Source organism: Colletotrichum gloeosporioides (genome assembly GCF_011800055.1).
Source record: "Colletotrichum gloeosporioides strain Lc1 chromosome Unknown consensus_41, whole genome shotgun sequence".
NCBI classification, from domain to species: domain Eukaryota; kingdom Fungi; phylum Ascomycota; class Sordariomycetes; order Glomerellales; family Glomerellaceae; genus Colletotrichum; species Colletotrichum gloeosporioides.
Window position 1 is genome coordinate 331,824 of NW_025544686.1, and position 12,656 is coordinate 344,479.

A 12,656-nucleotide genomic window follows, 5' to 3' on the forward strand; every position below is an offset into this window, starting at 1 on the left:
CACGCGTTGTCGAAGCTCCTGAAAGATTCGTGTCGTGGAGTTGCATTCGATCGCGGACGAGGTCGAGGGCGGCATCGCAAGGCAAAACAAGCTAGCCTAGCTCACCGGTCGCCCTATCTTGGCATCGCAGCTGAACGGGCACACCATCGGGGAACGACCAGACCCAGGCCAATCGAATCGAGCAGAAGCATCGGACATTTTCATGTCGCAAGGTGCGGGGTGTCGTACGCAGCGGAGCATTTCTCAGTAGCCTTCCTCTAGGATTCTCGGTCAGCCAAGGCGCCCGTCTCGGTGATGAAGCCGCAACCCATCCCGCCGGCTGCCTGTTTCTCTCTATATATCCTCTTGGACCCAGTCCATCTTCCTCCTTCATCGCCACCTCTACCTCATATCAAGCACCACATTCGGCCCCTTCTCCCCCTTCACAAACGCCCTCAAATTCTCGCCCACGACCCTCCTGATGTTCACCCGCGTCTGGTCCGCACACCACGCCAGATGCGGGCTCAGCGTCAGATTCACCCCTCTCGCTTCCTCCCCAAGCAACACGCTATCCGCCCCGCTGCCCGCCGGCTCGACCTCGTACACGTCCGTCGCGGCGCCGTACAGCCTCCCCTCCTTCAGCGCCTCCAGCAGCGCCGTCTCGTCCACCGTCCCGCCGCGGCCCACGTTGACGATAATCGCATCCGGCTTCATCAGCGCCAGCTCCGCCGCCCCGATGAGGTTCTTCGTCTCGGGCGTGAGCGGGACGACCATGAAGAGCGTCGTCGCGCGGCGGAGGACTTCTTCGAAGGGCGTCCTTTGATCGCCGTTGGTGATGTTGGAGCCGTTTGTTGCTGGCGTGGGAGACGGCGAGTCCTTGCGCGCGGCCACGAGGACCTGCATCCCCAGCGCCCTGCACATCCCCGCGATGCGCTGCCCGATCGGCCCGTACCCGACCATGCCGACGACCTCGTTGCCGCACGTGTGCGGCGGGCGGCCCTCGGCGTCGAGGAGCAGCGAGGACATGCTGCCCTTTGTGCGCCACGGGTTCGCGTGCGCGGGGGAGTGGTCCATCATCGTGTTGTGCAGCGTCACGAGGCGGCGGCGGGTTGAGAAGTACTGTTCCAGTGAGCATTGGTGTCTTGATGATGAGAGGGTTGACGACGTACGAAGCCCAGCGCGTGTTCGGATACGGCTTCGACCGTCGCCTGCGGCGAGTACATGACCGTTACGCCGCGCCGCTTGCACTCTTCCAGGTCAATGTGATTTGTGCCCGTTGTTTCCGTGATGATGCATTTCCTGTGATGAACCAGTTAGCCCAACCCGTCTCGTCCATAATGGTTCCAATCTCCCCGTAAAAAACGCTGAAAAAAGAAAACTCACAAATAAGGCGCCTCCCCCAAGGTCTCCTTGCTAATCGGCACCGTCGTCGTGATCAGGATGCTCGCCGGCCACACCCGCGCCGCGGCGACCTGCGGCTCCGACGGGCGCGTGTACTCGTACCCGATGACCTCGTGGGTCAGATCGCCCGTGTCGACCTCCGGCAGGGCCACGTGGATCGTCTCGAGCTTGACGACGACGTGGTGCGTCGCCGAGGGCAGGCTCGCGGGGCGTTTTATCTCTGTTGCGGGGTCGGACATGGTGCTGCTTTTTCGCCCCTCTTGCGTTCTCCTATTATCCTTGAGATTGGCCGAAAATAAGACAAGTTCAATTGTTCTAGAGGGAGAATGCGGCTTTTATGTCAAGCTGGACGTTGACCATATGATGAAGTTGACGCAAGGAAGTTGGTGAGCTCTGGGAGCTTGGGCGCTCAAGGTGGTGGGGGCGGGCCGTTATGCAAGATGGAGGTTACCCGTTTCCCTGTACCCAAAGATCAAGAGGGAGAGTCCTTATAACAACAAGTATCCAATTGAGAGAAAGATAAGAACATTGGCTATATACCGCGACATGAGGGGAAAATGCCATCTAGGGTCCTCAACCCGGCACCACAATATGTCTCCCGCTCCCTATCAGACACGCTAGGCCCCGCGGATCCGACAACCGGCGGGCGGGGGAGACCAAGATCGGCCCTCCGCGCATGCAAGCCGTCCACCGCAGGGCGCGGGCGGCACTTGATTTTTGACATTTTGACGTTTCGCACGTCACGCAAGCAACACACGCCTGCGGGAAGGATCACAATCCCGGTGCCATTGGCGGCATCAATACGACGACATCCGTCTACCCTATCTTGAAATGTCCGATCCGATCTTGACATCCCGCCCTTGCGTGGGGTCCCGGCTGCGGCAGGGCGTCTGTGGGGAGGGAGGGAATTCCGCACCCCGCGGAAAACTCGCGATAAGACAGAGCATGCTAATGGTATCAGTGATTTTGCAAGTTTGGGTTCCAAGCCACCCACAGGTATCAACTTTTTGAATTTGGCATCTCGAGGCATACCTGCCCGAGAGCAATGCTAACAACAATTCCTGCAATAAACCCCTCCCATTCCCAAATCCAACCAACCACCATTACCCACTGCTCACCTCTTGAAGGTCGCGCTCTTTTCACCCCTCGGAGGCGGCGCCTTGCGGGCCCCCTTCGGCGCATCGTCTCCCGTCTTGGCGTACGGGTCGAACGCCGGCTTCGCGACCTTCTTCGCCCCACCACCGTTCCGCTTCGCGTGAAGCACTGAAGCAGCCTGTCCGTAGTCAAAAGCCTCCTCCTCCTCCTCGTCATCACCCTCGCCCTCGCTCTTGCTCTTCGCGGCCTTCTTAGCAGCCTTCTTCGCCAGCTTCTCTGCTTCCTTCTGCTTCTTCCGCTCCGCCTTCTCCTGCTTCCGCGCCTTTGCTGCGGCTTTCTTCTCGGCCTTGGCCTTTCGGTTCGCGAGCGCGGTGACGTAGTTGTCCAGCTTCTGCTTCTTCTCAGAGGCGATGCCCTGCGCCTCCTCAAGCTGCACCGGGTACGCCCGGTCCTCGGCGACGTCTTTCGTGAGACGCTCCACCTCGGCTTGGGCACGCTGGTAATCCTCAGTGTATCTAGCAACCTTGTCGGCCCTCTTCTGTTCGACCTTCGCCTTGCGGTCACCCTCTGTCGTCTTACCCCTCTTGCCGCTGGGCGTACCGTCTGCCCGTTCCAGAACGATGTCGACGGAGCTCTCGTCCGATCCAGATTCGTCGTCGCTACCATCTGACTCCTCTTGCGCCGGAGCCCTGCGTTTCGCGCCGGCCTTCAGGGTGAACTCCTCCTCGACCGGAGGCGCCTCAGGCTGGGCAGCAGCCTCGGCTTCGGCCTCGACTCCTCCCTCCATGGCGACATCCTCTTGAGCGGTTGCCTCAGTTGTTGCTACGTTCTGCACGAACTTCTGCCATGGCAGCATGACGAAATCTCCGAGGCCATTAGCCGCAGAGGGCGCCGCCTCCCACGCCGAACTCAAGGCCATGCTGCCGAAGAGCTGGGACTGAGCCAGTTCGGCCGGCTCCGCGGCAACATCAGCTGCATCCTCCACCGCGGTCTCGGCCAATGGCTTGACTGGGCGAGATGGCAAATCCGAGCGGAAGAAATGGTACAGACTCGGCTCCTCCACACCACGCTCCCTCGCTTCTTGGTACCGTGCCCAGATATCGCTGACATTTCGTCGGGCAATGTGGGAACTTGGGGGAATGAGGGCGTGCAGAGCCTTCGCATCAGGCGGCATCCGCTTGGCGATGTCGCCAATGATCGCGTTGGGGAGCACGTAAGCGGTGCTTTCGTCCTCTCTCCGCGCCACCTCATCTCTCCAGGCCCAGACAGCCCTGTAGACAGCAAACTGCTGGCCTGAGAAGGGCGCTGGGTGCTTGAGCAAGAGACCGTACCAGCCCTTGGGACCCTTTCCGGAGACTGGGTCAAAGTGTTCGCCCTCGTATCGGGATAGAGACTGGGTCTTGGACTTCTGGAGAACAGTCTCGATGTAGTCGGTTCCAGGGTTGCCGCGGTCAGACTTCATCACCAGCTCATTACGGACCTTATCGTAGACGTAAAGGAGATAATGTGTGTCAGAGCGGGCGTAGTAAAGCATTTCCGGGGACAGTGGGCTATCGAGTGTTAGTGATGTGTACGCCAACCCCTTAAGACTCTACTTACCGCATGCGCCAGTCGGCCATTTGGTATCTCTTATCAGCATCAAAGTTGGCAAACTTGCTCAACAGGAATGCTAAGCTCTTTTGGGGGTAGTGGAGAGCTTCGCAAGCATAGAATGTGTCAAAGAGGCCGTTCACATACAGCCCAAGGTCGCGCTGCAGCCATATAATGTCCATGTAGGAGCCGTGGAAAACCTAGTCTCGTTAGCGCTGTCCATAGGTGAGTTGGAGGCGAGCCTACTTTGACGATGTTTGGATCAGCAAACACCTGGTTCAGAACCTGGAGCTGCTGTCTCCAGGGCTTCAGGGTATCGACAACCCAGTCTTTCTCGCGTGTGCTGATCTGCATTAGTGATGTGAGTCCCACATATGTCCTGAAGTCGTGATGCTCCAAGTCGACAGCGATCTCCTTGGCTTTCTTGAGCTCCTCCAACATCTCCAGCACGCCCTCGAAGGTATCGACCCATGTCGCCTCGGTCTTGTCGACGGGTTGCCAGGGAATCGGTTCGGCTTGTTGATAGACGCGGTCGGGGTATTTCGCTTCGAGGATCTCGGCTTCGTACGGGTGCTTGTACCTAATCCCTCCGTTAATACTCTTGATTGAACCCCTTGTCTTGTGGCGCTTGTTTATGCGAGATCTAGTCTGCTTGGAGTTTGTGGATTCGTCCACGTGAAGTAAAGGCAAGAAAATGGTGCAATCGTACGTAACAAAGCCGTCCGTCTCGTTGGATACCAAACTTTGTTCAAGCGGTACCTTGGCGTGAGGCTTCTCTGTGAGAATGGGCTTCCATGTCGCATTGTTGTCGACAGGGGGATCGAAGTTGAGCTGAGGCTTCGAGATGTTGGCATTGCGGATGACCTTATCAGTTCCGGTAGTCTTTGCCTTCTTCGCTTGAGAAGCCTGCGCAAGTCGTTAGCAATCGAAGGTCTCCTTTCCCCGTCACAAGGCGCTCACATCTGCGGTGGGCGCATCCTTCCTCTTGATAGCTCCCGTGTACTCGTCGATCGATGTGTCGGCCTTCTCCAGCACCGAGTCAACTACGTCCACAACACTCCTCCAGCGCATGTCAATGTCGTCGGCATCTTCGAGTTTGGGCGCGTTGAGGCCGCAGACGCTGGCGGCCGACTTGAGGAGGGTCGTGGAAAGCTCGAGGAGGCGCTCGGTTTTGGCGTCGAGGTCGTCGCCCACGCCAGGGTTCACGGCGCGCTGGAAAGCAAGGTCCTCGGCGGCGATGCGGTTCACCGACCGGGTGGTGGCCACAAGCGCAGACTGCACCTTCTCCTGGAGAGACTTGAAGTCCTGGGGGGAGGTCATGGTGTGGGCGCGACGCTTGGGGTGTCGTGAGCGTTGGTCGCGGCTTTGGCTGCGAAGTTTGACGCTCAAAAATTATGCCAATTGGGAGAGGTCCCTTGCCGATAAGATAGCGCGCCCCACTCACCGTCTTATCGATACCTAGGGATGAGGTAAGCAACGATTCAGCTGTCACTGACGTAGAAATGCATAGATGTGTATGGTCAGCAGTAAGAGCTGGGGAATCAAGGTTCTTGAAGTGATTTTGGGTAAGAGAAGTAGACAAAATGTGTGAGGTTTCCTTCAATGAGTCAATTTTGGCCTCAATTACAGAAATGCGGCAGATAGGAAGCCGAGGGTAAGGTGCTGACATTCAGCCGAGCCTCAGACTTACAGCGGATGCAGCCGCTGTGACGCAGTTGAGTGCCTAAGGAAAAGCCGTAACGATTTTGCCTCGATTTCTCGCCGCCTCCCTCAACTTCATCTCACGTTCTCCGTGACATCCGTGACACAACACCCACCATGTCTGCCTCGTTAGCACCCGAATGCAATGAAGTCAAGGAGTGAGTCGCCGGGTGAAGTCTTTGCAGACGTCAAACTGACAACGGTGACAGGCGCTACGACACATGCTTCCTGAAATGGTACAGCGAAAGTCAGTCTTATTCCCATAACCCCCCTCCCCTGTGGCTGTTTGTGAGTTGTATCTGACGTAGGTGTAGAGTACCTGAGGGGCACCGGCACGGACAACAATGAGTGCGCCGACTTGTTCAAGAACTACCAAAAGTGCCTGACGGTGAGTAGCATCTGTTGTTGTGTGTGGTTCTAGTCCAGCATGAACTGAGTGGGCAACTTCGCAGGTGGCGTTGAAGGAACGCGGAATAGACAAGCTTCTGGACGAGGCACGGGAAGACAGCAAAGAGAGCGACGCGACGTACTTGGGTCGCAAATGTGAGTTATCCCCAATCCTACGTGATGGGAGGCCAATCTGACCACTCATGCAGGACGTGATCCAACTAGCAACATATCTCGCGGTCGGTTTGGCGTTTCCCAGGGTTGCATTTGTTGGGCACAAGGTGGCAGTGTAGGAACCGCAATCTCAAAATATGCCCCGTTCTTCTCCATGACGCGTCCAACCGCCGTGTCTCTCTGCATTTCATCATTCGTGAGCCGCCCAAGACTAAAGTTATCCCTGGACAGATAACCTTAGCGTAAGCTTGAATTCCCCGAGAGAATACCCTGTGTGGGACGGGGGAGCTTTGAAGAGAAAAGAAAGTATGATGGCAGTGCATTTCGCAAGTGGCATCATCGTTATGCTGTTCCAAAGGTACACTGCGATGTACTTGGCAGCACTCCCAACGGGAATAATTAAGATCAGCCAAGGTCTCCATCAACTTGATGCATACTGTAAGATGATCTGAAAACATTGAAACTGACAATCCGACAAATCAACCAATGTGACCACCATAGTCGGGAAGCGTCTTGCGGACTCCGAGGGTCCACGTGATTGCACATTTTTCTTCCATTCTCGTCGCTCAGCTGCGAGTCCGTCTCTGGGAGGAAAGAAACATTGCCAGTCCCGGATGGCGTCAAATGTCAAGCAGGGGCCAGAATTCGGCCAATCCAGAAGCTGCTCAGGGCGGGTTGTTCCAGGTTCCAGACCGCCCACATCCCAGTCAAGACAATGTGAAGCTTGCAACTGGCCCTCAATCCACTGAGGTGTGCCGTGTCCCCTTAGCGGCCCTACGAAAAAAAAAAAAAAAAAAANAAAAAAAAAAAAAAAAAAGGCCACACACACCGCGCAGCAAACCGTGTCCAGTTCGGTGGGTCGCCCTCTGCTTGCCCAATGCCGAGCGGCAACGCTGCGCTTCAGCAGGTTCGACCCGCTAACGACAGCATTCGCTAGCGGCAGGACATCGCTGCAATGACCAGGGGAACAGCAGGAAACAGGCGGTCCGCTGTCGCCAATAATTACATTGCCAATTCCCGTCCCGGACCACGCACCCAGGCCCAATCCCCGATTTGCGAGCCTCCTCTCCACGCGCGAAGCTTGTCCCTTGCCCACCTCCCGACCCCGTCTCCGACATCCAAGGACCAACCCCCCGTCCGCTCCAATTGTCCAGTCCCTTCTCCTGCCCCAGACAACGCGCGATAAACACGGCTGTCCTGCACCACCAGCCTATCTCGAGTCGATTCTCCTACCGGTCATATCGTCACATCTCGTCCCCGAAAGACCTGGAAACCCCTCCAAGCTCGAATCAAGCTCGCGATCTGGCCCCCCTCGACCTCCGAAAGCTCCCCCCTCTTGGCTCCCCCGCAATCGCAAGCCCGCAGCCGCAAGACCACCTCGAGTCCCTCCTCCGAACCCCCAAGCGCACAGCAATCAGCTTGGCGACAAGCCTCGGCATGCACCACCCGAGGGAATAGCGATTCTATGCACCCCCTCTCCGTCCTCAGCCTTGGGATCTTCGTAGCAGGCTACATCACCGCCCGATGGGATCTGGTTACTCGCCTCTATGAGCTTGCCATCTTTGCTTGGAACTACGGAGTCGTGGTAGGGACCTCCCTGCGCCGCCCCCAACTTCACACGCCTCTGACCAGCTCTCTCTCGATAGACCCGCGCTGCCAAAGGCTTTGCGCTTCTGACCTTTGTATTCCTCCTCGTCTTTATTCCCGTGGAACGCTTGGCCACGAGGGAGTCGAACCTGGTACGACGAGTCCCCCCGATGCTCGCCCCTGAGACATGTGTGGTTGCGCGGGCGCAAAGAAGCTTCCAGCTGACAACAACCTCACTCTTCAGCATCCCAGATCCCCCGGAGCTGGCGTCTCAGCCAGGGAACAGTTGCGACGGCGAGGGTCCTTCTAAGTGCCGTCTCCCGCTGCTGCGCGCGTGGTTGACATGCCAGAGAATGATGGATTAATGAGGATATTCTGGCCGACGGACATCCAGCGCTCCGACCTGCCTGGCGTTGTCGTGGGATGGAGGAACTCGAGCCTAGACGTCTTCGTCGTAGCCATCCTTGACGATGTCGATGTCAGCACACTCCAATACCTAGACCGACGAAATGGACACCAATTGACGAAGCAACAGGCCGGCCATGTCGAATTCGCCCTGAAGGCGGGAACCCTTTTTCGCAACTCCCCGCACCCTGTCAACAGCATCTACGAGCGATGCGGCCACGGAGCTATGCATGTCTTGGGCCTCACCAATCCGAGTGATGCGGTGGTCCTGGACCCATCCTTGTTTGTTGCGACGACCCCAGCCAATGCGAAGGCACCTCGAATCACTTGCGCCAGAGCTCTAAGCATACAGATTATCCTATACGACCGACCGCGCCCCAGCCGGATGCAATACATCTCGTTGAACCCCATCTCTCTTGCGCTCGGCAACAAGGAGGCACCGGGCCTACCCCCGACAGAACACATGGCGGAGGAGGAGAAACACGAGTTGAAGAAAAAGGAACAAAAGAGGAAGCTGGTGGAAAAGTTGAAGCAACACACCATTGTCAAGCGGTCTCCGTCACCGAAGGAGAGAGCTTTGCCGAAAATCGTGAACCAGATCAACTGGTCCTGGGAGCTCGAACAACTGTTGCAGAAGAACATTTCTCGAATTGGCACCAGGCCTAAGCGGACCCTGAGCGTCTCGGAACGAGTGGTGGAACAAGCGACAACGATGCGGAATTTTGTGTGGGATCTCTTCATCCTCTACCTCCTCCCGCTGATACAGTGGGGCTTCGTCTACATGCTCATGGGCCACAGAGCGGTTGCTGAGTTTCTGCTTCAGATCTTGGAGTTCAGGTTGAAGGACAATTACCTGGCGTTGAAGGATATCTCGGCGACGGCGCAGCAGGTGGAAATTCGGTTGCAGCAATTCTGCTATTGGCCAATGCAGTACACGACGCTGCGACAGCGCAAAAACGACTGGGAGAGCGTCACGACAAGCCACCCGGACTACATTAGGTTCTACAACAGCCTGTGGCTCGTCGCCAACGACGTCATCATCGGCATCGCTCTGGGGTCGTACATAATCGATAATGCGGAATGGGTCGCCAACGCCATCAGCGAGCTCCTCAGCAAGTACACGGTTCAAGCGCTTCAACGCAGCATCTCATGGTTGATGGGATGGCCGGCCGGATTGAAGCTGAACAGCGAGTTGGCTATGTTCCTCGGTGACCTCTTCCTTTGGGTCATTGACTATTGGTCCAGTATGTTTCCCCGTATCAGATGAAAGCTCTGTACTAACGTCTCAGACTGCATCGTCACCCTCCAACCAGTGCTTCCCCACATCATCTGGTTCATCGGCTTCTCAAGCTTCGCCGGCGCCAGCATGCCCATCGCCATGTTTTCCGACCTCCTTTCCGCCCTCACCGTCCACATCTACTCGTTCTACCTCGCATCCGCCCGCATCTACCACTGGCAACTGACGATACTCATCTCGCTCTTCCACCTCTTCCGCGGCAAGAAGCACAATGTCCTCCGTAACCGTATCGACTCGTGCGACTACGACCTGGACCAGCTGCTTGTCGGCACCATCCTCTTCACCCTGCTCTTCTTCCTCCTGCCAACGGTGGTCGTGTTCTACCTGAACTTCGCCATCGCCCGCATGGTCATCATCTCCCTCAAAGCTGTCTTTGATACGCTTCTTTCTTGTTTAAACCACTTTCCCCTTTTCGCGCTGATGTTACGGGTCAAAGACCCTCGACGACTTCCAGGTGAGATCTCATTCGTATCCAATCGAGTAGCCATCGAACTAACATCACCAGGCGGCATTCGTTTTGAACTTCGAGATACCCATGATTATAGACTTAATAATACTTCCAACGAACCACCCACGTCCGTCATCTACCTCAAGGTAAGCAACCTCTGCCTCCCGCTCTCACACATGCGCTCGCTAACAGATTACACAGTCCATCCCCCTCACCTTCCGCGCAATGTTCCACCAGTACTTCCAAATGGGCAACCGCATCCGCAAGCACTACCTGTCTCCGCAGGTGCTACTCTGCCTCCTGACAGGCCGCTTCGTGCCCCCGCTCAACCGCAAGAACCTGTACAGCCTGCAGTACAGCATGCTGCCCGCGCGCAGGGCCGGCATCCGTCAGATGTGGGACGCCATCACGACCGTGCAGCCCTCGAGGAAGCCCGTTCCGTTCGCGATGAACGGGCGAAGGTACCCCTTAGGGCTCGGAGGCGGCGGCAGGACGAGGTATCATCATTAGATATGAATTACATGTGAACTTTTTCCAAACGCTGCCTTTTTCTTGTCCGAGTCCCTCTCGGTGAGAACATGTATGATGCGTAGTCTACTCATAATCCTCACACCGTCGAATCTCCGTCAGCCCGCCACTAACCCACGAGTCCTCCGCGAACCCAAACATGTAACTCAGCCTCAAATCATCATCCACCCCCGTCTCCTGATCCGCGTACCCAAGACATTCTCCGCCGGCCCCCGGATCCCGCCTCGCAACCTCCGCCCGCAGACCCGCCGGCTCGGTGACGGTGTACGGGTGCCCGTTCCAGAGGCCGAAGAGCAGGCCGTTGCATGTCGCCACGCGGGCCTGCTCGGCGCGCAGCGTGATGGGCTCGGGGCCGTAGAGGGCGGTGAAGACGTCGGTGATGGCGGCGAGGGCGGGCAGGCCTGGCCCCGGGAGGGTGGTTGTCGTGGAGGCGGTGCAGGTCCAGTAGGATGGGGCGGAGCGGGCGGTCGGGGCGGAGTGGGAGGTGAGGGAGGGTGGGAGGAGGAGGTCTATGAGGGGGAGTTTCTGGGGGTGTTAGATGGGTTTGCCGGTGTATGGGGGAATGGGGAGGGGGGCTTACCATGGTTTCGTCAAATTTTGGTGTAGAGTTGGCTCAGTGGGTTGTGGTCGATGCGATGGAAACTGGGCTGTGCTGAAGAAGAAGCGAAGTGCTGGCTTGAGGCGAGCTTATCTACTGAGAGGGTGGGGTTCTCGACAGATTTGATTCAGGGGCTGGCCGCACAAAGGTGAGATCTCGGGGGATACGGACGGGTGGCACGTAGTGCGGACAACGGTCGAGTGTCAAGCGGTTTCAGTCTTGAGTGCCCTCGTTAATGATGAGATGGCTGCATACGGATGAGATTAAGAACAGGACACACGAGGCATAAGCGAATTGGAAGCATGGAGTGGAGGGAATCTACATCTATGATCTAAATAGAATCTAACTAGGTACATGGCTTGGCTGGCTCGTCTTCTTTTTCTGGCTGTCTGGCTCGGATCTTCTAAGCTTGATGGTCTTGCAGGCTTGATGGTGTTCTGGCTTGATGATGTTCTGGCTTGGTGGTGGGTCTTGATGGTTCACGAGCTTGACGGCTGATGGTTGGAAGGCCTGATGGTGGTCTTGCTTTTGAAGGTGGGTGATCTGGCTCGATGGTTGGAAGGCTTGATGGTTGGAGGGCTTGACGGCCTAGTGCAAGTGGTGGCTGGCGGCTTTGTGTGCAGCGTTTGTGTGTGGTGCATTGTGTTGTTTGGTTGGTTGTGGATGTGGTACAGCTTGACTTTATGCGATCAGGCATGGCTGTAGTGTCTGTTGTGCGTGGTGTGTGTGGTGGAGTGGCCTGGCAATACTGAAGTCCAGCAAAAGCTTCATAGGCTGTGTCAAGGGCCTGATCTGCGAAGTCGTGAATGGCGGAGAGTGATGATTTTGAATTCTTGTGAGCTGAAAAGGGCATTCAGTCTGAATCAGAACCCTCAACAGAAGGATGTGAGATACTGTGCATTGCCTTTGTGTTGACATCGGCGCATTCAATGAGTGTCTATCATTGAAGGGAAGAAGACTATGCCGATCTCCGTGAAGGTTTCTGAGGCCATGCGCTGTATAAGTAGGCTTTGTGATGCTCAGAGTCTATGAGGTTGATAACGAGCTACAGGGCTGGGCGTACTCCTGTTTGACAAAGTGCAACTCTCATGCTGAGGTCTGAAGAGTGTGTCTGAAGAGTGTGTCTGAAGAGTGTGTCTGAAGAGTGTGCACATTTCTCAAAGGGGCTGTGAAGAGTGATGTGTGGCTCCGAGTCTTTGTGTTGAGGAAACTCTCTAAGAGAAAGTAAAAGTTTCTTCAGCGATGTTCGAAGGATCATCATGACTTGAGGTTCAACGTTCCTGCGATGGCCGAAGCCTGTTAGCCACGTGAAGCAACAATGCCTGCTTATCTGCCTTCTGCTTAGCAAGTCGGACCAGCTTTGATCATCAACCAGTACCACCCATCCGCGTAGCGGTGACACGAAAGGCGTGGATGGGATAAGTATATTTGTGATAAGCAAGCACCAGCAGCGTGCCGTGCAATAG

At 56.4% G+C, this 12,656-nt stretch overlaps 4 protein-coding genes across 4 annotated transcripts; 1 reads left to right on the forward strand and 3 right to left on the reverse strand.

Moving 5' to 3' along the window:
• Positions 1-381: 381 nt before the first annotated feature.
• Positions 382-1,619, reverse strand: GCG54_00005682 (Glycerate dehydrogenase; the record flags this gene model as incomplete). Its single annotated transcript, XM_045405700.1, has 3 exons — positions 382-1,098; positions 1,149-1,278; positions 1,363-1,619. 3 exons carry the CDS (start codon positions 1,617-1,619, stop codon positions 382-384), a joined length of 1,104 nt encoding a protein of 367 aa, XP_045264802.1.
• Positions 1,620-2,494: 875 nt separating this feature from the next.
• GCG54_00005683 (Exosome complex exonuclease rrp6) lies at positions 2,495-5,573 on the reverse strand (the record flags this gene model as incomplete). Its single annotated transcript, XM_045405701.1, has 5 exons — positions 2,495-4,025; positions 4,075-4,265; positions 4,312-4,971; positions 5,026-5,400; positions 5,562-5,573. The coding sequence occupies 5 exons, from the start codon at positions 5,571-5,573 to the stop codon at positions 2,495-2,497; spliced, it is 2,769 nt and encodes a 922-aa protein (XP_045264803.1).
• A 310-nt stretch (positions 5,574-5,883) lies between these two features.
• GCG54_00005684 (N-acetylglucosaminyl-phosphatidylinositol biosynthetic protein gpi1) lies at positions 5,884-11,144 on the forward strand (the record flags this gene model as incomplete). Its single annotated transcript, XM_045405702.1, is given in 12 exon segments — positions 5,884-5,924; positions 5,976-6,013; positions 6,081-6,154; positions 6,219-6,309; positions 7,686-7,912; positions 7,974-8,066; positions 8,267-9,563; positions 9,609-10,070; positions 10,122-10,210; positions 10,266-10,525; positions 10,537-10,561; positions 10,743-11,144. Coding segments are annotated over 12 exon segments (3,099 nt in total), but the record flags the coding sequence as incomplete, so codon positions are not given.
• GCG54_00005685 (uncharacterized protein) lies at positions 10,659-11,175 on the reverse strand (the record flags this gene model as incomplete). Its single annotated transcript, XM_045405703.1, has 2 exons — positions 10,659-11,117; positions 11,173-11,175. The coding sequence occupies 2 exons, from the start codon at positions 11,173-11,175 to the stop codon at positions 10,659-10,661; spliced, it is 462 nt and encodes a 153-aa protein (XP_045264805.1).
• Between the last annotated feature and the right edge of the window lie 1,481 nt (positions 11,176-12,656).